Here is a 27,317-nt window from a genome sequence, read left to right on the forward strand (position 1 = left end):
TTCACGGTATCAGTTCTTTATTATACAACAAACATGTAAATTAACACTAGTCTACATATGTAACATAATTTGTACTCGATTATAAAGTTTCTATACACAGAGTAGTATGTGCTACTCAACAATGGCTTTTACTCCCTGGGCTGGGCATAACCCGAGTGCGCTGAAGAGCATATGGATCACGTTTTACACCAAGGGATTTACGTCCATCTTCTCCACCTCCTCGTATATGTAGTGCTTGAGCTTTTCAAGAATTCACTGCGGGTGAATTTTAAAGTAAAACACTAATCGGTTTTAATATTCACCCCGTTTCTTCTGTATGGATGGAGGTAGGAGATCATTCTGATCGACGATTAATAGTCTAAAGCGAATCCACAAATATATCCAATTCCTGTTCAACTTTTAACAACGACAGTTTCTTTCAGTTCGTTATCTTTTGATTCATCCTTTGTAATGTTTTTCTTTTTCTGTCGTTGCTGATACTGTTGCACCAACAGCTTCTCCAAGGCAATAAATGGAGACTCGAATGCCAAACTGTAGCCAAATGCAAGTCCGAAAGTGGCGCATATATGACCTAAGTAGAGGTACATCTAAAAGAAAGAAACACAGATATATTAAGCTTCAAATTATTCATTAGGAGACACAGAGAGCGAGAAAATGTTTTATAAAACCTGTTTTGGCAAAGAGGCTTTCTAACTAAATGGGGTGCTTTCTATGAAACTCAGCACTGATGAGCACTCATCAACCAGACTACACGATTGGTCAGAAACCGACCAATCATACCAGACATGAGATTTTTTTTCCTGAAACAAAATGAAATTCAAACCACACAAGTTTCCTATTGCGTGATCTGCAACTACTGCAATGTTAATCAGGAAAACCTCAGGATTCAAGCTGTTGAATATCAAACATCCATAATCATATGTTTAGAATTCGATACTTACCACAAAATATTGACTGAAGTAAAGTGGAATCCTCACAAAGCTTGAATATAGATACATAAGTAACGGATGAATGAGGTAGGCAAGGTAAGTGAGACGACTCAGAGGGACGAACCCACTCCATGAAAGTAATGTATTGATGAACCCTGAAAGAGAAAAATGAAAAACCACTTCAGTGATATACTGTGTGTATGTATGTCTCTTAATTATTAAAAAAAAACAGTAAAGGGCAGACAGAGTCTATTTTAATTTCAACTAACATGAGCTCTTATGATTTTCGCACACATTCGGTGATTTTCTTGTGGATTAATTTCCAAAATAATGTAGTCTTGTGCCAGTTATTTGTGATTGGATAAGGATGAAGGCTAGCTGCCTATTAGTCTTCATACAAGTTACTTAGTGGTAGATTGTGATTGATAGTAGTCAGTTCGTTTAGAAATTTAGTTTAATCCTTTATCTAAATTTGAGCAAACAAAGTTTGAGCCTGAAAATATCTTCAGGACTGGATTAAGGTAGTACAACACCGGGCAACTCGTAGCAAAGGTGGAGTAAGCTACCATCACTCCTATCCCAGTATCTCCCATAATGCAAAATACATCTCCTTGCGGATATGTATAATGTTATGCATTAAGGGAAATACATAGTTGACACAACACTAATGAAGGCTGCCGCTTTCGACAACAAAAAGACATAACAGGTGGCGCCACTAGTTTCTTCTATTTTCCAAAAGTTCGGTTTCTTTTTGGACAGAGGGTGTATGGGTGGTAACCTCTTCGTTTCTGAATTCGTTTTTCTTTTATCTTTTCATTTAAATTATAAATATCAATATCTAATTCTCTTCTGTCATTTTTTAATATAGAAATATCTAATTTTGTGCATCTTTTAAGTGTCAGCCTAATTAACCGAGTGGAAAGCATTTTTGCTGTCAACCGATAGATGTATGTTCATATGATGTGAGTTAGCCGATCTCATACGGAGGTAACAGGGTTTTTTCCCTCCAGGAAACTCAGGTTTTTCATCCCGCATGCAGACAAATCGGCCCTTCAGAACACACACAATTTACAGACAAAAAAATACTAGTTGTGGTGGTGGGCGGTAGATGGCGTTGATGGAGATGATTGGTAGTAGAAGTGCGGTGTAGTGGTGGAGACATTTGTATAGTGGGTGTCCTCCCGTGATGAGTCTTTGGACTCCTTGGAGGTGTCACGAATAATAATAATAATAATAATATTTCTTTTTAAATAATTGAAACTCATTTCCTGAAATTTAGTTTCCATTTATATCTGTTATTACATTTTTATCGGTTTTTATAAATTGCATAAATAATGTATCTTTTAGATAGGTTATTACGCAACCAAGATAATTAAAATTGCATGGCTTGTTCTGTTATTCGATTCTTCTATGACTTCTTTTTATCTAATATAATTTTTGCTTAACGAATGTCATAAGTTAGATTGCAGCTGATTCATGTTGTTAATTCAGAAGCTAGCTTTTGAATGCCATGTCTTTAATAAAAGATTATACTTTGTAATCTGTATTTAATAAGTTTCTTTCTCTAAATTTCTGTGTCTCTTGCTCCTGGAAGGTTTTAAACCGAGTACATGAGTATCATGGATGGGCTAAGGGATTTTTTTAAATATATTTTTTATAATTTCATTTATTTTTACATAGTCCAGAAACATTGCTCTAGAGACATGGAAATTTTAGCCGCTACAGGCCCCCAGTAAGCAGAGTAGCGGTCTCACTCAAGCGATGAATTTATCTGCCATCTAGCGACAATCATTAAGATAGGGACCAGACTCAGGCTAGTGATTTGAACTGACTGTAAAACTGACGCTTGACTCTTCCCTTAAATATACACCCTCTGTCCAAAAGAAATCGAACGTTTCGAAAATAGAAGACACTAGTGGCGCCACCTGTCGTATCTTTTTGCTGTCGGAAGCGGCAACCTTCATTAGGGTTGTGTCAACTGTTTATGATATTTGTTTCATCAGAAGCCCAGTTTTGACGAACGGTCGAAAAATGAGTTTCAAACAGAGATGCAATTGACTTTTGTGTTAAACTTTACCGAAACGCATGAAATGCTTCAAAAAGCATACGGTGATGAACGCTTATCCCGTACTCAAGTTTACGAGTGGTTTAAGCGATTTCAAAGTGGTCGTGAAACGCTTGAGGACGACGAAAAGCCGTCCAAAAACTGGACTGAGCGAAGTTAACATCCAAAAAGTGCGTGATTTCATCAAAGAAAACACGAAATCGACCGTGAGATTAATTGAACATGAATTGGGGATTCCAAAGTCAACTGTGTACAACATTTTGAACGAGGGTTTCGGCCTTCGTAAGTTGAATTCGCGATTTGTTCCCCAGAAGTTGACCAACGACCAAAAAATGTATCAAATTGAACACTGCAAAGACCTCATTAAAACTGCTCGTAAAGACTTAAACTTTCTTGAAATGATCGTTACTGGTGACAAAACGTGGTGTTTCGAGTATGAGTCCGAAACAAAGCGCCAGAGTGCTCAGTGGAGACCACCAAAAGAGGGACATCCGAAAAAAAGTCGCTTGGAGAAGTCAAAAGTAAAGACAATGTTGATTTGTTTCTACGATTCCAAGGGCATTATCCACAAAGAATTCGTTCCGTCTGGCGAATCGGTGAATAATGAGTTTTATCTCGAAGTTTTGAAGCGATTGATTGCGAGAATTCGTCGCTTAAGGCATGAATATTGTGAAGACCGACCGTTCGTCAAAACACACTCTTGGCACTATAACTCGGCTTCTAATGAAACAAATGTCATAAACAGTTGAAACAACACTAACCAAGATTGCCGCTTTCGACAACAAAAAGATACAACAGGTGGCGTCACTAGTTTCTTATATTTTCGAAAAGTCCAGTTTCTTTTTGGACCGAAGGTGTAGATAGAACTTTAACTTTTATGCAATTTGATGGTACATTTCTTCCAAACAGTTATTAATTTTAGTTTATTAATTATTCATTTTAATTTGTTATTTCATTGTTTTTTATGCTATAGACTAGACCCATTATCTTTCTGCTTTCTTTATCTGGCATTTTTATCTTCTACTGACATTAAATGCTGTTCATCGTGTTTATCCTGATATCAGTACTTCTTATCTGGAAGCTAACTCTTCCTTTACAGCGAGTCTGGTTCAATTACACTTTTCATGCCTTCCTAAAGTTAAGACTTATATTCTCATGACTGCAGTTTCGTGAAAAACATGAACGTATACACTCCTTTTTTGTGGCTTGGCCAGAAATTTTATATACTTACCAGAGAAACTTCTAGTCAATAAACTGAAAGAATAAAAAAACAGTTTTCCTGTTTGTTTTTGATGAGAAAAAAGACGCGAAATTAATACATAATTATTAAAAGGAAAGGCAAATTAAATATCTAGTTTATGCACCAAATAGTCAAGCAATGTTAGCTGAGTTTATATCGAGCAGATGCGTGAGTTATGCTCTAAGCGAGCCGAGGTAGACGTTGTTGCTTTTGTTGAGAAGTTCAGCGCTGTCTAAAACATGGAAGCATACATCTCTGTTCATTGTAATATCAATAAAAACCATTTCCATATTATCTTTCTCCATTCACATACATATGGGTAAACTTTACAGTGGGATACTGTTGTACTTGTAGCGTTCACAGCTGCCTCCAGATCCAGATTCCCCGATCCAATGAAAAAAAGTTGATCCAAAGTATCTCTCTCTATTCGCCCAGAGTTTAGTTAGAAATCATTGAGCTCTACCGCGTGTCATTTTAGTTCAGATTGAACGTGGTATTTGTTGATGTTTCTCGTATATACACATCGTTTTGCTCTGCCATGTTAATCATTTGTATAACCTCTATTTGATGTTTTTTGTATCATGTGCGCTTTTACTGGAGGATTCCAATACTTTTGTAAAAAGTGTATACCTTTCCATTCAAAGTCAGCTAAGCTAACGCCTATTTGTTCCCGTATAGGGAGTAGGTTCAAAGTTCAAAGTCAATATACAAAGTTAACAATGTTGCAGCATGGTTAACTGGATGGTTAGAGCAGTGGCGCATTCAGGATTTAATCTTGGGGAGGGGAGGGGAGATTGAGTAGACGATTTGAGAATACACACTACACATTGCATACAACCTACGACTGAGCATCTGCAGAATCGCCAATTCATGGTACCCGTGATCTCTGACCTGGCTCGGACAAACGAAGTAGCACTCGGTCGATCCAAGCACTACTTCGTTCGCCTTGCCTACAAAAAAAATCTTTTGTGGGTGGCCACATGCAAAAAAAAAAAAAAAGTACAAATCCTTTTCGTGCATACATTTCCTGTCATTAAATTGTGCCTTTGTTTTATAAATACAAAAGGCATTTTCACCAAGAATAAATTTTGAACACGCAAAAAATATTTTTCTTATGCTTTTTTATTTGTTTTTGATGATTAATCTTGATTTGTGATACTTACTAACCTAAATATACTTTCGACTAAGAGTCACCGTATTTACTCGAATATAACTTGCCCTCGGGTTAACTCGCACCCCTGATTTTACTTTACGAAATGAAAATGTTTCGCATATACTTCGCACACGAAAAAAAGTTTATAACTTTAAGAAATAGTGAATGTTGTTATAGCAGTTTCAGATATTTTGGAATTCGGTTGAAGAGAATCAGCATTTGAACTCGACAATCGTCGGCTTGCCTCTGTGGTTGAGTCACGCGATCTTTCGTTAAAACCGCACCAATCATATGCATAGAGAAGGAAGGAACTAGTACAGAAAATGTGGGAGTGAGAGCATTGACTTACTCGATCTTGGATTACACGGGGTTGGATTAAGATTTTGAGAGCTTGGGACATGATCTCGTCAGAAATAATTAATTTAATTGCAGAAGCATTGTCGCTAAAAAAAATTCAAATATATCGCATGATGAAGGTGAGTGGCTGATTGAGTAAATAACGTTGGTAATTAAAATTTAAGTGCATTAATTTTATAAATAATGTGAGCAATTACAAATTATAATGATTACTGAGGATTTAATTATAAAAGTTTAATTATAATTCTTTGTCTTAACTAACTTTTGGAAATGGGCTCATCCCCATGTTTATTTTGTATCGCTGAACACACGGCTATCGATGATTTTAAAAAAATCACGGGAAGAAAACAACAGACAAGTGGCACCATCTAGTGGTCTTAAACCTTAATAATATATATTTTATTGTCTGAAACACTGCGAGTTCAATTTTCTTGACAGATCGACATAGGAATAATAATTAAAGTGTTCACATGTGCCCCAGAAAACGTATAAAAATATCATTAACTATAATATCTATTAAGTTATTAAAGAGTTACAATTCCTTTTTATCTTATAAGACTTTTAAAAATATTTACATGAGGAATACTTCCTTACCTCCATGACCCGAGATACAGACCACAGTAACCCAAGCGACTCCCAAAGCCCAGACTGTCCGACACGTTGACGCATACGCCACAGCAGTGAGTAGACTTGGAAGATTCCCTTTGTTCCACTCTAAAGTCCCATATACCACTGCCAAAGAGGATGACGCTGCTAAACACCAGCCTATTATCTGCACAACCTGCAAAACGATGCAAAAAAATATTGATTATACAAACAAGCCCTTGGTTACATTAGTTGTTATATATGCACGTTTGTTGGCATGAATTTACTGGTTGATAGTTGGTATCATATCCATTATTTGCTCAGAATAAAAATATTACATTATTTTATTAAACTGTGCGTATTACTTACCGGTTTAATAATGAGTTTTTGCTGGCTATATAAAAAGTACCCCGTAGCCATTCCCACACAGTAAGGGGCGAAATGTGTATATGGCTTGTATCCTATGATATCGAGGTATTCATTCACTTCTCTGCAAAAATAACATTTTAGTAATTTAGCTGCTTCACAGTTCGCCTCTGTTAATTAATTTAGTCAGACTAAATTAATTAACAGAATAATAGTCATATTTAAGCGTTGTAATATTAATTATAAAAAATTTTAAAAAAATAAACATTAAAAATGTTGTTTATTATCGATAAAATTATACAGTTTAGTATAATTCAAAATTCCTTAAAAATAAAATCCATTATCATAACCTCAATAATGTTCTAAAATAAAAACTATAACAAATGTTATGTCTTTAATTGTAATGTCCAAATATTTAAAGAGACGAAGTAAACACGATAAGCACTACGAACGCTACTACTGGCGCAAACTGCATATAAACAACAGTGGAATGGCGCGAAGGACAGTGCCGTATTACGCTAATAGCTCGCATCTCACTATGACGTGCATATGCTTGCGCGCGTAGCAATATGCACAAGATGGATTTTTATTATTTTTTATATAAACTAAGCGAATTGTATAGGATCGTTAATGATGAAATTAAATATTACAAGCAAATATAAATAAATTAATAAATATATTTATTAATAAATAAACTTTTATACGAAAAGGTTTATCGTTCTATACTTTTAAAGTAGAAACATAAACTGTGCATAGGCGAAACTCACATTAAAGTAGAAACATTTTCTTGGCACGAAATCATTGACCCCCCCCACACACACTTAACAGACATTACGATCTTTATGGCCTAATTCTAATTAACCTCACTTTCTTTATCCACTAGAGTGTGACACATAACTTCCCAGGACCAAGCCAGGTATATGCATCATCACAGTGTTTCTACGCATCACCCTAATGAGCCATTTCTGGACATGCTTCTTGAGATTATCGCTTGCCAATCTCTTATCGCTGATTTTTCATCAGTGATTATTTTTTAGCAATGATAATTAGACCAACTGACACGATTAACCGAGCAAAACAAAACGAAAAAAGGCAAATCATTCTTTTCAGTTGACTAAACTGTGGATTAAAATATCCTCTTTTCGAGGTCTGATAGACCAACTGGTAGAAACGATATATATATTAGAAAACTTTTATTACTAATATATATTAGTAAACGAACCACTATATAATACACAGATGCTCTATAAGCAAATGGTTTAACTTTACCATTTTCAAATAGTAAATTACCGATTTAACTTACTGCTTTTTTTTAACTTTTTTTTTTCTTTACAAATAGAGAATTTCTTAATGTAATTAGCACCATTTGAAATGACAATTTTCTAAATTGCTGCGTCAAGACTAATAATCAATAATGGTACCAAATCGAACTCGACACACCATTAACTGCCTCAACAGACGATTCCAACTGCTAATTTTCATTTTTGTTCATGCACTACTTACTGAGGATCAGGAAGCGAGAAAAGAGTCACTGGAGGTTGATCAAAGTGAAACGTAAGCATTCCAACTGTCACCATGGAAATCATTACCCCGGCTGCTAGGAATAGTTTTCCGACAGCTGGTCTCCTAGAAAAGATTTCAATAATTACACCGAGAAATGTTCTGTTCTTCGTCTTTAAAATTATGAGCTCATTGCTATTTTCATATAAAGCAAACATGACGTGCTAATGGCTTCTTTTTCAAGCCACAAATTATGCCTGATATATTTGACAATTAGATTAAATCACGTGACGATATTCATAACCGTTAACGTTATATGTGTAGATGACACCACTTACCTGTATAGAGACAGCAGTATGACTGGAGAGACGATATAGAATTGCATATCACATGATAAATACCATCCATGAGGAACACACTGAAACAAGAACACAGTCCTCAATGTTCTATTTTGGAAATGTAATACGTTACCTGGCTTTTCTTAAGGATAATTATTATCAGACGCAAGTATTTCGAAAAGAATTAAAAAAAAAAAAAAAACTACAAAGTGACATTATATCAGTGTGTGACAATATTTTTTCAATTTTAAATAATTTTTTTGTATTTCCAAATTATGAATTTATTACTATTTTATAGTAATACAAAAAATGTATAAAGATAAAAACATACCGATTTCGCAGTAGGTACGAAGTTGCTTATATATAACAAATTAGTCCACCAGTACTTTTTACAACCTTCAACAAACGGTTCTAATGTCTCATGCCAGATAGGGCCGCTACCATTGGTTGGTCCAAGAAGAATTAATCCAGTGGCCAACAAGAAAGCTGGTGTAAGCCTAAAATTGCGAATGGAAAATAGAAATAAAATTATTATCTAATCATAAGTCTATGAAAAGTGAAGATATTTGGGGGGAAAAAAACTTTTAATTAATTTAAATAGTCATTATATTATACAGTATATAATACTCTTATATACTGTATTCTGACAATAAAGTAAGCTAGAGAAAACAACATATTATTAACGAAAATCATAAAGTGAAAATACATTTACAGTACTGTGTTTATCGACACGGCAAGTTCACGTCGTCTGTATACAAGAACCGTATATCTGTTAGTACCTACATCGATATCGTCTTATGTGCTACAAAACACTGTTGCTATGCGTATTACTAACACTACACATCAAAACAGAAAATATAATGTGAAAAAGAAATTCATATTTATTTACAGGTATAACGATTCATGCATTGATAACTTTAAGTTTAAGGAATTTCACATAGATGGCGCCACTACTTACCTCCAGTAGCGATGAAGATAAAACCCAAATAGATTGAAACGTCCATTTTTTTCTTCCAGTTTCTGTAACGTAATATAAACGACCAGCAGACCACTATCAAAGATAAAAACAAACTATACTATATTAATAATAAATAATATAATAAATAAATTTATTATTTATTAATAATAAATTTATTATTATTAATAAATGTATTATTAATTTATAATAAATTATTAATAAAGTAATTTATTATTAATAAATTAATAAATAATAAAAAAGAAAGAAATTAAATAAAAGAAATAAATAAATAAATAAATAAAAAAATAAATAAATTCCGTATTTTGGAGATGGTTCCACCATCTCCAAAATACGGAAAATGCTTCATCCAGCTGAGGAATTAGGGAAAAAAGATACTCGGTTGTTTTCTGTGGAAAAAAAAGTCGCATTTTTGCTAGTACTAAATGGAATCCACCAAAAGTGCATGATTACTGGTTTCAAATTGGTGGTGCATTGCATCGAGAGATAACATCTGCAATCAACAATGTGTGATAATAGAGAAATGATGACGAGAGTATGCCAGCCAATGAGCATCTTGGAAACGAATGCCCTGTTAGGACTGTTCGTCTAACAGGATCTCTAGAATACAAAAAATGGTTTGGGTTCTAAGAAGATGGTTAGAATTATGAAGGAAACTAAAGCACTGAATGAAAGGACCGAGAGTTCCCTGATAAACATAAAACATCAAACAATTGATTAATGGAAGAGACAAGGGGTCGACAGAATCTTAAAGTTAATAGGACTTTGATCAAATGACTGTGCTGGAAAATCAGGGGCTGTGACGAAGCACATCTTAACTCATCTTGCGTCAAACAGTACAAAATGGGAGTATAACGATCTTTGAGGATATCCACCTGTGTACCAAATTAAGGTCGTTTAAGAAACTATTCCATTAGACACCAGAGGAAGGGTCTTTTGAAATTATGTCCAAATTTCTGTTACTTCATGTGAATGAAAAGACAAGAGTAATGAAAGGACAAGTTTCCATACATGTGGATGGAAAAGTGTGAAAACAGCAAGAACATGAGGGTGGAAGGACCACGCCAATGATATGAAGCCATGGATCCATTGTGCTTGTTTACAAAAAATGCAAGATGGTGTTGAGCGTGGAGCGTTTTCATTGCTTTACTTTGTCTTGTGAGATCAGTACAGTCTTATTGATGAAAAAAAAAAAACATTAGGAAACTTGCGAAAAGTGCATGTTGTGTTTGGGATTTGTGAACGTAAACCCGCCCTCCTGCAAAAAAAAAAAAAAAAATCCCATTTATGAAATCAGAATAGCAAACTTTAGGCTTAGTACGTTATTCAAATATAGCTTCAATGGATTATTTATTTTTCTCCAAATACTTCAGCCAAAGCTATTAAATAAACAGCCAAAAGTTGGTATACTAATATCGACCTATTTTCATATAAATGAATATTTTTATGACCCTACGATAAGTGGAACACCGTGTGCTTCTTGGTCAAGGACTTAACCCTTGAGGCGTTTAACAGCTTCAAATGTTCCACTTTTGAAGCAGAACGACCGCGTTTCTATCGTGAATTTCAATCAATCAAACAATACTATCGAAATTCTAGACCAGACAACCGCTATTTAAACTATAAATAGTAAAATCATCACGTAAATATAGCTAATCTATCTGGTTATGTTTTTATCAAATAACTGTGATTTGGTAGCATTACGTAACACCTAGTGGGGGCGCTTTGTATGCGAATTCGTCTGCGTGTGTGTGACACCATTGTTGGTGAACAAATTTTGATGGCATTTGTATTTGAGATCTTTCTTACTAAAACATGTTGAGCTATTCCAATTTTGGTTTTGGATAAAATATCAAAATTACGGTAAAAATTTAAAAAAAAAAAAAATTAAACATGAAAAAATATTGTTTATTATCGATAAAATTATACAGTTTGGTATAATTCAAAATTACTTAAAAATAAAATATATTCTTCTTGTTTCGTTTCATGAAAAAATATTGTTTATTATCGATAATTCTGGACATTACAATTAAATCCTTTAATTGTAATGTCCAAATATTTAAAGAGACGGAGTAAACACTACTACTACTACTACTGGCGTAAACTGCATATAAACAACAGTGGAACTGAGCGACGGACATTACATTAATAGCTCGCATCTCACTATGATATGCATATGCTTGCGCGCGTAGCAATATGGCACTGTGGTAAACACAGCGCCGCTAGCGTCCAGATGGATTATTATTATTATTTTTATACAAAATAAGAGAATTATATAGGATTGTTGTTGATAAAATTAAATATTACAAGAAAATATACATAAATTAATAAATATATTTATATATCGAGAAAAATTGGAGGTGCTGCAGTTCCACAGTGCCTATGACGAGCCCCCCCTGCATATAACTTATGTACGTGTAAGTAGTTATATGTACACATATATATTCTAAATAGTATGTATGAATAATAAAGTCTGAGTGACTAAATGATTAAAAAAGTATCATAGAGAGCATAAATATCTTATGTCAACATTATCGACGTCATGGGCATGACATCAGTAAAGTTGGAACCAAAATCCTCTGCTGGAGGATTTGCTGGAGATTCACGCTGAACTCTGTTGGAGTTCTTCTTGAACAAATCATACAAATCACTATAGGTTATCTGACAAGGCGAATTTTTCGAAATTATATGTTTTTGTAATGATTTTGTAAATTAAAGTTGCTCGCTCTGCAATCAGGACCCTTACCTCAAAAAGAAGAACGTGTCTCCTGCAAAGGCTGAGTTCAATACAACTTGGAAAGCAAAGTTCGAACCAAGGCTTCTCACTTTGGAGAGACCAGCTAAAATTAGATAAATAAATAATGACATCAGCATATAGATTAAGTCATTCGTATTGAATTATGATAAATTATATTGACTATACTTTATAATTTTCCGTTGAAAAAAAACAATTAAATATTTTATAAAGATCATGCGATATTTCAATTATAATTGAAACAAATTTATTCTTTTTCTGAGTGCTATAACCTTTCTTTCAAACATAACACTGGAAGACTAAGCAGGCTCATAAACTTATAAGAAAATCAAAAAAGGCCAAGACCTATCGAATATTAGTCACTTTACAAATTTATTTCAAAAAAGAAAACTTAAAGCAAAAGCACAAAGGACATTGAAAGCAAAGAAAACTATCAAGTGCCGATTGACCTTGCCTTTAAGATTCATAATTTATATCATGTTTTATCAAAAAAAAAAAGTAAATTAGCGTTTACACAATTCTCTTTCATCGGCTTTTGGGCATAAGTAAACTACTGCGACCTTCATAAATGTCGTTCCTTTTGCCATACTTTATCGTTGTTCGTAAACATGAGATAATCTTAGAGAGCCAGTGAGTTGCTGAAAGGTTCTAGTAGGTGAGAAATTTATTTAGAAAATTCCATCCTTTTTTTACATGTTTTTACTAACAATTTAGCACTTCACAAGCATTCTTAATTTCTGTCATTTGAGATACTTGAAGATTCTTATTGTAGTACTCGTCATTGGCTACATCAGCTGATTTATCACAACATAGGCCCTTTCATATAAATCTGAAAACTACTTAAGATTCAATTTAAATCGCCTTTATTGTTATATTATGCATATTTAAAAACAATACCATATTTAAATCCAACAAACTCGACTGATACTTTTGTACGTAAGCAGATCAAGCAGGATTCCTAAATATTTCATATATCTATTATTATATTGATTCATAGAAATAAACAAATCGGACTTTCTAGATCAGTATTGTTTTCCAAATAAGGTTTAAGAGCTTGTGATCCTTTCATACAAAGGAACACGTTTCAAACCATGATGGAAACCTAGGTACTTGAACAAATTTGTTGCCCATACTAACATTGCTTATGATAATTCTACTCAACAGGTTGTACACCCAGAGCATATAGCATCTTGAGAGTCAGATACAGTGGACACTCTTCTCTGCCAACCATGGTCTTTTTCATTCAGACTGCTAATAAGCAAGGTGATGTTCCCACACAGGACGATTAAAATAATCTACTACTTAAAGTAGATTTGAAACATTATTTAAAATAATGTTGTCTTAATTGTGATATCAATTTATATCATTTCATGACTACATCGATAAGTCCTTGACTCTATGTAGGTGCATATATAAAAACAATAACTTCATACTTACCATCCCTAGGAAATAATACAAATTGTACAACAAAGCGTCTTCATTTGGCATCGAAAATAATTAAAAGAAAGAATAATAAAATCCATATAAGATAATATTTACGATGATTATATTTGGAAGGTAAAGAAGAAAAAAGAAATAAAAATATGTCACGAATTTATATGTAAATCTTCTAGTTAAATTTATTTATATTTTTATAACTTTAGCAATTACTACTAACTTATTTAATTATTTTTTTCTATAATATTTCTCTTGATCAGTTACAATAGAGCAGATGTCGCTGTCACTGCAGTAATAATACTAGCAATTATAGAGCAAACGTCGTTTGCTATTTGTTTGTAGTGATATGTTTACGTTTATGTATTTTTAATGGCATACTTTTCTCTGAATAAAGTAAGTCAATAATTTTTATTATCGACTTATACTAAGTCATCTTGTTTTCGCCAATTTCCTCAAACTGCGTTATTTAGAAGTATGTTTTGCAAGTTAATATTAAGTTGATATTTTAGTAATCATCGACCGTACTAATCAAGTAAATAGTGAAGTTAACTAGGACTTTTTAAATATAAATAAAATAATTAAATTGACATAAATCCTTGAAATGTGGAGCATACAAATGAGTATAAATTTGAAATATTTGAACAAAACTGCAGTATTAGAAATTCGATATGATTATAGTTCGTTGTTGAGTAATTGTATTGCTGCATTTTGCATCGTCATTGTATATGTTCATGGTCAGTTGTCTGACACCGGCAAACTCAGTTTCACTTGAAAATACCTATTAAATTGATTATTATTATTATTCAAGTTGAAAGTGTTCCCAAGTAACCCTACTTATCACCCCGAAGACAGTGATAAAAAATTCAACGAGATCGGCTAAGAAGAAACCAAATTTTGAAGTATTGAAAAGTGAACAGAGAGGACCGTGGTCTACAACGAGCGAAGAACAAAGGACGTCGCCATCTTTACAATCACGCCATAGCTGCCCGAGGGAAGAAAGGTGAGTCATGAAATGTATCAAATACCTGGAGGATTTATCGTCCTGCGGAAATAATATAACTTGTACGAAATGCAGTAGGATTCAACACTTAAAATGCGCCGGCTTTTCAGAAACAACTGGGCAACATAAATATAAATCCGATGTAACACGCGAGGAATGGAAGTGCGTTTCTTTGTTCTTCCTCTGCAGGAAGAACAAAGAAACGCACCTAAAGCAGCCACCTACTACGCAGTCGATTATACCGGAGACAAAATCAGACGACGAACTGAACAGACCACAAAAATGCAGGTGAGTCCTATAATTTCAACTCTTTAAATATACTAATAGAAAACGGTCTAGAGACTATAAAAGCCAGCTTAATAGACCTTGTGCAAGAACTCTTTAATAAACAGACAGAACAAATAACAAAAAAATCTAGCGAATATGAAGATTTGGTAAAACATAATAATTTAGCAGTGATAGACGTGTTGCAAACGGTAAAAGACATTAAAAGGAGCATTAACGCACTAAATGACAGGCAACACAATTTGATGAAAGACATCCAAACTCCGTCAAGAACTTCATTCTCTAAAACTACAATACGAACGTTTAAATCAGCAACAAGATAAAGAAGATCTTGTCATAAACAGTCTTCCTGAAACTGCACCTACAGAAAACCTCAGAGGCGTGGTTTTAAAATTAGGCCATGCAATTGATATTCCCCTACAGCTTAACGACATTCAGACCGTAAATCGGATTCCTAGGAAGAGCAAAAACCAAGGCTTGCCACGACCTGCACCAGTCATAGTTCGTCTTACGAGCAAGTCCACAAGAGACAATCTCATAAAAGCCAGCAGTTCGAAAAAACCAGTTGCCAAGGACTTGAACGCATAGCAAGAAAATACACCAATCTTCCTATCCGAATATTTAACACCATTCAACCAGAATCTGTTGTACCAAGCAAGAAAAGCAAAAATAGAAAAAAATATTACCAATTTTTGTGGACCAGAGATGCTAAGATATTCATAAGGAATATTCATATATATATGTATAACCAGTGTCATCCTCAGATAAGCTAATTACAAAGCTTCGAGGATGCAGTTGAGACATTACATTCCAATAATAGTAATTATCTAACATTATTTACTTAACATTCTGTAATGAATACTTGTAGTAAACAGAAAATGTGATAGTAATACTTCGGTTATATATTTAAATTTAAAATTATATATTTAATTTATATATTTAAATTTAAAAAATAAATAATATTATGTAAACTGCAACATAAGTAATATTGTTTAACTTGTGAGTTATTAAGTGTAAAGTATTACTATGATTATTATTAATGGTAATCATACACGCTTTTTGCTCGTGTCAATGAGAAATTCTGCAAATGATAATGATATTACGAGTAATTATAATTTTTACTGAAACATTTGCAAGAAAAAGTTGCATTGTTGCCTAAATTTTAGTATATTCATGTAATTATTCGAGAGATAATAAACTTATTATTATTATTATTATTAAAAATGTGATAATATCATTAATGTAACATTATGATTAAGTGAACATAATAATTCAAGATTATATGTTGCAAATGGCAATACCTAAACTGCACATAAGTCTAAGGCGCCCTCTACATTCATTTGCTCTGAACGCATACATGAACATCGAAATTAAAACACAAACTGAATCTCAAGAGATTTTCCTGAGCTAATATATCATTAACCCAAAAAAATTACAGTTAAAGTATTGTGTTTATACTTGTGAATATTACAATTAAAATTACAGTTATAATTATTACACTTCATCATCATCACTACCATTCAAATTCCTGATATGCACCCTCACGAAGTGTACAGGATATTATGATAGCCTTAAATGAAAAAGTTACATCACCATTAACTTCCTATCAACAATTTTCCTCCATATTAATCTGTCATCTGCCAAGATCCCAACGTCATCAGATCTTATATTTCTGTTTTCTAAGGCATTTCTTATTGTATCAATCAACCTATATCTTGATCTCCCTCTGGATTTGTCGTTCCTAATGGGATCCATATAGGTGATTAATAACAGCAGACATAAGGGACACCCTTGTCTCACTCCTGATTGAACACCAAACTATCCTTCTGTATCTTCTTCGATTCTAACTGCTTACAACTCAAATATAGACTTCTTTATGTTGCTCACACCCACGAAAGACTATTTGTAATCTTACTGTGGGCAGGCTAGGGTACTTTTTCAAAATTATTATGTGACACCTCCAGGGAGTCCAAAGACTCATCGAGGGAGAGTGTGCCAACAGCATCGAACGATTGATGTCCTTCCAACAACTAACTACGCTCAAACTTGCTTAACGTTTTGCGAGCCATTAGTATCAGAGGTTCTACCAATCGACCAACCTTGCTGGCAATATAGTATTAGTTCACTCACGTTCACCTTTAGTATATCAATGTCCTTTCTTAGATAAGGGTACAAACTTGAAAACGGGACTTTAGATTATTAAATTAATCAATTGAAGCCACTTCAGTTCTCTAGTGAACAAAGTGTTGGGCTTACAGTGGATGATAAAATTCCTCTACTACTTAATAGCATTACTATCCGTTGAAATTCGAACCCACTGGTTGTTTTGAGAACAAGAACACTATTACTGGCCAATCAGCCCAGCTGAAAATTAGCAAAACATTCCCTCGTTGATTTGCATATACCGGTGACAGCACCACTTATTTGCATACGATAATAACTAGACTCAGCGCCACTTTTTACACAAGGTACCTAACCCCCACGTTTTTGACTCCCCACCCCAGTTATCATTATTTTTCTCTTTGTGCCTTTATTTATGGAAACCAGTGTATGTTTAGTAACTTATTAAGCATACTTACCAATAGCTAAATAATCTTTGCAGTAATAAATATGTCCCAGCATCACCCATGTTAAACTAAGGAATCTTATTCCATGCAATGTCCTCAAAGAAATACTCGAAGTTGTTGTGCTTAAGATACGTTTTGCATTAGAATAGGCTGAAAACACTTCACAGACTTGTCTAATTGTACCTATAAAAGAAAACGACGACTTTTATTAACATATTCAATATATGTGAAATAAATTCAGTTGGCAGTGGTGACTAGCGAGGGTTGCTACAAGTGTGGAGACAGAGGACAGTGTTCCAGTAGACATTACCTCTATATAAGAAAAAAATATTACCAACGGAGTTCTAACAGAGCCTTATTGAAAGAAGTAGAAGAATAATGCTTTTTTCTTTTAATATTGCTCTCATCCACGGAAGCTTATTTGCAAACTTCAGCCCTTCGGGAGTATAGGCCTACTTGTCGCAGACGTCTTGCTACAGTTTTTCAAGATGTGTTTTGAATGGAGCCGACTTACCTCACCTGCCGTGGTTCGTCGATTACGTTTTGTTATTATAACCAAAAATCTGTCTTCATGCTCCATGGTATGTCGAGGGTGAGCTCTGATTCTTACCAATGGAATGGATTCCATTGGTACGAACTAAAAAAAGTTAAAGCCGCCACTAAAGTCGTCTTCTATGTAAGGCATGGAGCTCTTGCCCAATTCAATATTGTGGTGAGTGTGTGCGTCGATTAGACTAACTTTTTTGCCAAGTATCATGCTTGCCTGCTAAACAATGATTGACCTGTGCCAGCTTGCACGTGTCACTTGTTTCTGTTATTTATTATTATTATTTTTTACTTTCGTGTAATGGTTCTTACATGTTCGGTTTAGTATGTTTGTTTTCTTTTTATTATGGGCTTCATATCTGCTTAATAGTTAAATTATTACAATAATAATTTTAATGGAATATGTGGCAAATATTTGAACCCTGCATACCCACCATTTTTGGAAATCAGGGAAGTCAGTCCCCACACTTAGTTTTCATCAGTAGTAGCTCAAGGCTACCGATGATTTTGAAGATTTTAGTGTGAGAGTAATAGATAAATACCGCCATTTTGTGTTCCTAAACCCTAATTGTTATATTATCGTCTGAATTAGCATGTGTTTTCTGATCCACTTTTCTGAGTTGGGAAGTTAAAAGCCAAGTTAAAAACCAAGTTTTACGACAGAAAAAATCCTACTTGCCTGACTCAAGGATGGATTGAAACTGAAAAAGGCCTATGAAAAGTTTCTCTAGTCGAAGTCTAGAATCAAACCTTTATAACGGCCTTGCTTCTGGCTTTCATCGCGTCTACCATTATGGAACCAGAAACATTGCCACTAGCTCCTCGGGCACGTGAGTTAAATTATTAATACAACAAATTCTGAAATGTTCTACATTGTTGATTTTTATCTGCGTACATTTAAACACAAATTAATGATTTTTTCCCTAGTCTATTTTTTTGGCTACTTTGATGCTCACGAAATGCTGAGATTCATGTGACTTATGATAGTGACTCCAAATATTAAATTTGTTCGTAAATAACACATCTAGAAAGTGAAATAAAATCATTGATAAGTCATTATTTCCAGAGATTAATTATTAGAAGCATATTTCACTAAATCAACTTCGTCATAAGATTTTGAAGAACGTACAGTATATGGTGTCTTAAATTTTAATCGAAATGAAAAAAAAAGAAAAACATCTGGAAGAAAGAATTATACAGTATATGTCTTACTTGACTGTTATTATCAGACTACGGAGAAATTAACACACACACACACGCGCGCGCAATATATGTTAACATACAGCTTACCTTTTTCGGATGGGAATCTTTCTTGAAGTTGTTTATTATTAAATAAAAACAGAATGATCTGTGGAACCACATCCAGGACTGTACCTGTTACCACCAGCATGATAATGAACAGGATGGCAGAACTGAAAGAATCAAAAAGACTTCAACTGGACATCCATTTACAAGATTTTTTAGAGACACGAATACTAATCTAAGCATGGCGTAGAAATATGATGTAGCGAACGTGTCCAATCCAGTGATTGATTGGACATTTAAAGCTGAAGAATGGAAATCAGTTTAAGAAATACTTGAAATTATTCTAAGCATTCTTCGAAGTCATCGTTAATTAGTTGATTTGTTATATATGTAGAACTGTATATGACTCTCTCCATTGTCTAAATAGACATGTCACTAACTTCAAGGATCCAAGAAAATCTAATCAACAACCTCCAGGGCTGTTCAGAGAGTGCACATTTTAGATTTTGAGAAGATATAAAATATACTCCCTGTTATAGATGGCGTAAAGAATCCAGATACCTATAGGCCTTCTTCCTTTGTTTACTCTACTGTTGGGGTTTGTGATCTGGTCGATGCCGCCTTTGAACGAGTAGACTGTCCACTAATTTGACTTGAAAGACTGATGCAAATTCCATCAGTGGCAAGCAGAATTCTGTAGTACTTCATTTAAGTAAGACTAATTTAACTAGCCTTATGGGAATGGTGGATGTGAGAGTAATAGAAAATTACCGCCATTTTGTGTTCCTAAACCTTAATTGTTATATTATCGTCTGAATTAGTATGTGTTTTCTGATCCACTTTTCTAAGTTGGGACTGTATATGTTTCTTAAGTGCATAATTGAGAAATTATCCCCTTTTTACTTGAATAATGTTTTATTTTCATTGCAAACAAGGTCTAATTTTTGTGAACTGCGTCATTATTTATTTAAAATTTTCATATTCATAACAGATGCTAGATAATCTTAAATGACAAAATTAAAATGACTGATATTTATGGATTTAAATTAAATCAGTATAAAAGTAGATATTTTATTTAGATATATCAAGCTGGTACTGCATAGAATGACAAAAAAAGTTTTCATATTCTTGAAGTGATTATATCTGATTGTTAATATGAGATCAAAAAGCCGTGAATTGCGCCCATTAGCAATAAAGGTTGTTGCAAAGAACAGAGTGGATGGAATGAAGGAAGAAGATGACTGTTTTGGAGGCTGAGCAGTTTTGGATGTAATGTGTTTATGACAGGATAAAGTAGATATGAAAGTATCCTAAGAAGGGAAAAGTAGACTTAACTATAAATCAAAATATTATTTTGATTTATAGTTAATGCTCCGCTGATGTACTGTCGGGTGAGCTGTGTGACTGTTGCAAGTCGTTACTGACATACTAGTAGTGAACAGATGACGGTCACCTCTAGGATCAACCACGCGTTGCTGACCAATGTGAGTCCTATTGGATGTCTGTCTATGGTTAATCCAGTCCCAGTACACCCTTGATACAGTAGTACGAGCAACCCAGCAAGTGCAACTGTTTCAAAAACACTGGCACCTGCCCTTCGAATCCCGACTATCCGACCACAGTCATGGCTTACGTCGACACGTTCCCCATTACTGGCAAATGTGTACTAATTACGTACACTACTTACTTTACTTTTTAAGCTAGAGGGTGAAGCAAGAATGTTTTTCATATTCCCCGTTATCTGAAGAAACTGTATGGATGGGGTAATGTAAAGCTATAAGCTCTGATTATGGTAGGAAGCTAACAGCAATAGCCTAGCGTCAGTTACTTCATAGGCTACAGCATTGCCATCCATTACCCTCCCTGGGTACCCAATTTCGTCTCCTCGTACGACATGAAATTTTAAATTTTGTTTTCACGAAATTTAAAATATAATTTTGTATATTTCTTTATTCTTTGTTATTTCTTTATTCAATAAAAAAAATTCTATTTTGTCCAGTCTGCAGCTTGCCAGGTGTCAATCTATTCACTATGTTCAAGTGAATGAACATATTTGTTGAGTCCTGCTGATATGTGCCACTATATATGTATATGTATTTCACGATAAAATAAACTGCAAAAGACAAATATATCACTTTAGTTACAACTTTACATCAAATTCTATTTGCAATACCTTTAATTTATGCTTTGGCAATAAAATGTGCCTTAACTTTACCATTGACACAAGAAATATTATCTATATATGGTACGTAATATCACTGGTAATAAACTTTTCATCTGGTACATGCTCACTATCATGCTATCACTTAAATTCTCATTACCTTTTTTTTATAATATTTTACTCAGATAAAGCATAAAAGTATGCAAAATAAAATGTAACTAATTATTGTTAATCATGTTTTGGTTAACGTAGTGGTTAGCATTCCGCTCTCCAGCCAAAACACTGTTGGTTCGAATCCCTTCATGGGCATGTTTGTGATTGTCTGGGAAAATAACAGTGGTGGTGTTCGGCGGTAGATGGCATTGGTGTAGATGATGAAGGTTTGTGGAGTGGTGAAGACGAAGAGTTGTAGAGTAGGTGCCCTCCCTCGATGAGTCTTTGGACTCCCTGGAGGTGTTATGTAATAATAATGATAATAATAATGCATGGGTTACAGTGGGGTTATTCTTATCCCAGCCAGCACACGGGGTTGATTACGTACAGAGGATAGGTGTGCCCATTTATAGTAGCAGGTGACGTTGATATCACGTGGTACTTCTTTATCGAGCCGAATATGTAAATCAGGGTGAGGTGGGGGGGATTTCCTAATGCAAAACTAATGCAGTGTAGTAAACCTCCAATGTTATCACGAAATAGAAATAAAGATGATACTTCATTCTCTTTTACTTTTGATAATGTTCCGGTTTCCAGTTAAGACTAGTTTCCCTTCTTAGGATACTTTTATATCTACTTTATCCTGACATCAACACATTACATCCAAAACCACTCCGTCTCAAAAACATTTGGTATTATCTTTCGCTCAAAACACCACTTCTCTTTTGTCCAACTTCACTTTATAAATTGAAAACACCAACCTTAGAACTGTTCCCACATTTTGCACTCAAAACCCTCCCTTAGGATTCTTGACTGCATACAAAAGATGACAATGCGCATAGACTCCCCGCAATCACTTTCTCATTTTAGCAATCGCTTTTAGCCCTATCTAACTTTTGGGAACTGAGTGAGCAGTTCAATCTCCACTGGTACCCAATCAGTGATAGCTAGCCCAAGGTTATCACTAATTAAGCAGCCTGCAGTGAAGAGAATGGCTCAACAAGTGCTGTCATATCATGGTCCCTAACCCTAACACAATATATTTTAATGTCTGAAATAGTGTGAGTTCTACGGTCGATTTTCTTGAGTTTACGGGACGAAAAACCCGAATTTCCTGGAGGAAAAAAACCGCTTGTCCGTGCCAGAGATCGACTATCTCGGGAACCGGTCAAAAAAGGGCTTAGAAAAATTTTCTCTAGTTGCCGACTAGACTCGAAACCAAGTCCTCCTTCGTGCGGCCAAGCACCGAATTTTTTACAAATTTTTTTGTAAAAAAGTAGCTCAATCAAATGTTTAGACATTAAATAAAAATTTGTGCAATTGATTTTTAACTTGGATGATTTTATCCCGTAATATAGCTTATACTGCATTTTTTTCTTCAAATTTACGGTTAATGATGGAGTAATTATTACAGTATTCGCTTAATGCGATTTCGCTTAGCACGCATTAATTGATGGATTAATTAATCGCGTTAAACGAGGTTTTCCTGTATTATACATAATATAATATATAATAAATTTATGTATTTATATAAATTAATTAAATTATAATTTGTAATAATACTCATATTTTAGAATTTACTATTCACTCAATATACATGATGAGTAGTGAAATTTTAAAATTCTAATTAAAATTACTACAATACATTTAACTTAAAAGTGGTGTTTTAATGTGCAATCCTTCGATACTTGTGATATTTCATAGAAACTGATACAAACACATATAAGGGCGTATATAATTTGTGAAAAATATGGAAGGAAACCAAAGAGTTGTTAACTCACCTTGCAATTATCTGGCTGTTGTCCATGACCAACTGTTGTTTCGTCTCACATCTCTCTACAGTGATGTTTGTTTTTAGGCGTTGCGTGACTACAGAAAGATCGCATATTACATCAGAATACAACGTCAGACAATGCATTTAAATAAACTGATAAAGTCAATATTGAAACAAGCGAAAACGTTCTTCTCTCATAGACTTATTAAGAAAAATCTGCTAATGTGAAACGCAGTCATCAGGATGATGCAACATTTGGCCTTCTGTTGGAAAGACCTAGGTTCGACACCAGTCTGAAATGAAGTTGACCTTTATAAGGGCTAAACTGAAAGTAAGTTAGCCGATCCCAAAGTATATATTCAAGATACCAATTAATTTTATTTTATATGAACTTGGTTTTTAATCCTATTTCTCAAGTGAGCAAACAGACAAGTAAGTCAAGTTTGCCCCTGCACGTAATGCAAGTCTGAGGCAACTCATGGTTTGCCTTTTATTCAGTAACACTTGAATATTATTGTTCTGCGTACAGCGAAAAGTGTCTTCGTATCTCAGAGGGTATAGACAAAGCAGAACACACGCAATTTACATACAAAGAATACCTATAGGCATAGGGCTAACCACTTTATTCTAGAATTACAGTTACGAAATCTAAGGATACTTGGAAGATCGTGAGCGCTTAAGTACTTGTTAGAACTATATTTATTATGATGAGATAGATAAAGATAAGTGAGTGTAGTAGTAAATAAAAACCTAAACCCCGTATTTCAGCAGGATAAAAAATCTTTTACTTTCTACGCAGCTAGCGACAAACACTGTGCGTACATCTAAAGCAGAACTATTTACAATACGTTTTGAAAAGCCACTAGTTGCAATATCCAGGCAAGCACAGGATGAGAAATATTAGTTCTTAAAATCATGGAATTCCTAGAGTTCCTAAAATAATAGTTTGTATAATGATTTAGATTCATACTGAGTGGCATAGATCCTACCGGTATGTTAATCGCAGCTAGAATTCAGTAAGTTGAAAGTTTGTTTCACTTGTTCAAAATTGCCTTTTTGTGTGTATATATATAATACTTACTCTGTTTTGCAATTCCGTCTAGGTCCTCCTTGCTGCAGACTGATGGAAGACACAGGGCAATGCGGTGCTTCAGGAAGTAGTAGAACGCCATGGTTTCCTCGGGAATGTTCATATCCTGGAGTAAATACCACATTTTATTTTGATAAATGATTTAATTTAAAAAAAATTACTTTTTAAATGAGAAATATTTTATACATTATTTAATATTTCGATTATTAGAAATATTTTAAAAAATATTTTTGACAAAATTAAAAAAAAAATTAAGAAATATTTTAAAACAATTAAAAAATAACCGGCCTGGTTGATCGAGTGTATAGCGTATATGCTCTCCAGCCCAAATGCTGCGGGTTCGAATCCCGCATTGGACATGGATGAATTGTAATCGCTTGTAGAAATACAAGTGATGATCGGCGATAGATGGCGTTGGTGTAGTTGCAATCAGTTGGCGATTGAATCTGGTAGATGAAGTTCTAGACCACGTGCCTTCCCTCGATGAGCACTTGGACTCCCTGGATGTGTCAAATAATAATAATATTTCGATTATACGAAGGTCTAAAGCGTTCTCGGCATCGACCATAGATGGCAACACTATCGGCACAAATTTTTTTCTAAGTTCGTACATGTGCCATATGCATCCATGCGAAATTGCAAGTCATTCTATTAAAGTGTTGTCTGTATCGCTTGAAATGGATGAAATTGAGTATCGTGCGGTTATAAAATTCTTTGTAAAAGAAGGTTTAACGCCAAAAGAAATTCATTAAGACAATTAAGAAATGGGCTGATGAGTTTGAACATGGCCGTACCAGCCTTGAAGATGATGTGAAGGATGTCCAAAAATGTAACAACACCAGAAATCATTGATCAAGTGCACGATATGGTATTGGATGACCGGCGAGTCAAAGTGCGTGAAATTGCTGAGACCAGAGGCATTTCAAAAGTACGTGTAGGATGCATGAAGAATTGCAAATGAAAAATCTTTGCGCAAGATGGGTACCGCGCTTGCTCACAGCAGATCAAAAACGCACTCGCATGAAAATCTCTGAACAGTGCTTAGAGCGTTTTAACAAGAACAAAACTGATTTTGTGCGTCGATTTATTACTATGGATGAGATTTAGATTTACCATAACACACCAGAATCCAAAAAGCAGTTAAAACAGTGGAGAGAAGTCGGTTGTTCAGCGCCAAAGTAGACAAAGTCGGTTCCATCAGAAGGAAAGGTCATGTCATCGGTGTTTTGGGATGCTAAAGGCATTTTGTTTATTAATTATCTTGAAAAGGGTAAAACAATAACTGGGGAATATTATTCCGATCTTTTAACCAGACTAGACGAAAAAATCCGTGAGAAAAGACCCAGTTTGCAGAAGAAAAAAATCATCTTTCATCAGGACAATGCACCTGCTCACTATCTCTTCCCAAAACTAAAAATCTTGTTCGCTGGTCAACGTTTCTTTTCGAATCAAGATATGATTGCAGCTGTAGAGGGATATTTTGAGGATCTTACTGAGGCCCACTACAGGCACGGATAATAATGCTGGTGCATCGCTTGAATAAATGTATTAGTCTTATTATAAGGGATATTATGTTTAAAAAATAAAAGTAATTTAGAAATTATAAATTCGTTTTTTCTTTGTTAGGCCGAGAGCTTTTCAGACCACCCTCGTATATATACGAGTATCACATCTGGATGGTTCGCCGAATAAGTATTCTTAAATGTGATGCCCTTTCTCCCTGTACTATTCCAGTTTTGTAAATATTAATATCTCATCAGCAAAACCTGCAGTATTTAAGTCTTCTTCTTCTTCTTCTGCAGCTTCTCCCACTTAAGTGGGGTCACTGTTTGTTATGAGTCTCCTCCACACCTTCCTGTCTTGGGCTGTCACCACATCCAAATTCTTCATCTTCAAGTCCTCTTCTACCAGCTCCCTCCATCTCTTCTTTGGCCGCCCACGCTTCTTCATTCCTTGCACATCCATCTGCATGACCCTTCTTCCCACATATTCGTCCTCCCTCCTCATCACATGACCAAACCATCTCAACCTTGCCTCCTGTATTTTCGCTCCTAAGTTCGTAACTTTCACTGTTCCCCTGACATAGTCATTTCTCAGATGATCCTTTCTGGTCACACCGCACATCCACCTAAGCATTCTCATCTCTGCTACTTCCATCCTGCTGATGTTATTTTTCCTCAGGGCCACAGTTTCCATAGCATATGTCATAGCTGGCCTCACTACTGTCGTATAAATTTTGCCTTTCAGATTGATCGGCACCCTCTTATCACATAACACTCCAGCCATTTCCCTCCAGTTCCTCCAACCTGCTTGTATCCTGCATCCCACTTCCTTCTCACCTCCTCCATCTTCTTCCACTGTCGAACCTAAGTATCTAAAGTCTCTCACCTTCCTGATGACATTTCCTTCCAGCTCCAGGTCTGTCTCCTGGCCACCGCCCACTGCACAACACATATACTCTGTCTTACTTCTGCTCAGTCTCATACCTCTCTCTTCCAGTACTTTTCTCCATCTTTCCAGTTTAGTTTCCGCTTCTTCTCTTGTATCTACACACAGCAAGATGTCATCTGCATACAACATTGTCCAAGGTGCATCTTCTCTCACCTCCTCTGTTACCACCTCCATCACAATATTAAACAGAAACGGACTTAATGCTGACCCTTGATGCAAGCCAACTGTTACTTGAAAACTTTCTGTCTGTCCCAAACAGGTCCGAACACTTGTCTTCACATTTCTGTACATTTCCTGCACCAACCTGACATATTTCTCCGGCACCTTCTTCTCCCTCAGACACC

General features: G+C 34.8%; 1 protein-coding gene across 1 annotated transcript; it reads right to left on the minus strand.

Annotated features, from left to right (window-relative positions):
- Positions 1 to 24,624, minus strand: LOC150092434 (nose resistant to fluoxetine protein 6-like). The gene is made up of 13 exons (XM_090415052.1): positions 24,514 to 24,624; positions 23,440 to 23,527; positions 19,390 to 19,511; positions 17,566 to 17,736; positions 12,256 to 12,349; positions 9,492 to 9,584; positions 8,865 to 9,030; positions 8,534 to 8,613; positions 8,199 to 8,321; positions 6,699 to 6,819; positions 6,339 to 6,525; positions 942 to 1,084; positions 1 to 587 (listed from the first exon to the last, which is right to left on the minus strand). The coding sequence occupies exons 1-13, from the start codon at positions 24,602 to 24,604 to the stop codon at positions 393 to 395; spliced, it is 1,674 nt and encodes a 557-aa protein (XP_090271178.1). The 5' UTR covers positions 24,605 to 24,624; the 3' UTR covers positions 1 to 392.
- Positions 24,625 to 27,317: the final 2,693 nt, after the last annotated feature.

Source organism: Typopeltis vanoorti, chromosome 26 (genome assembly GCF_054136105.1).
Source record: "Typopeltis vanoorti isolate ZY-2024b chromosome 26, IOZ_Tvanoo_1.0, whole genome shotgun sequence".
Lineage (NCBI taxonomy): Eukaryota > Metazoa > Arthropoda > Arachnida > Uropygi > Thelyphonidae > Typopeltis > Typopeltis vanoorti.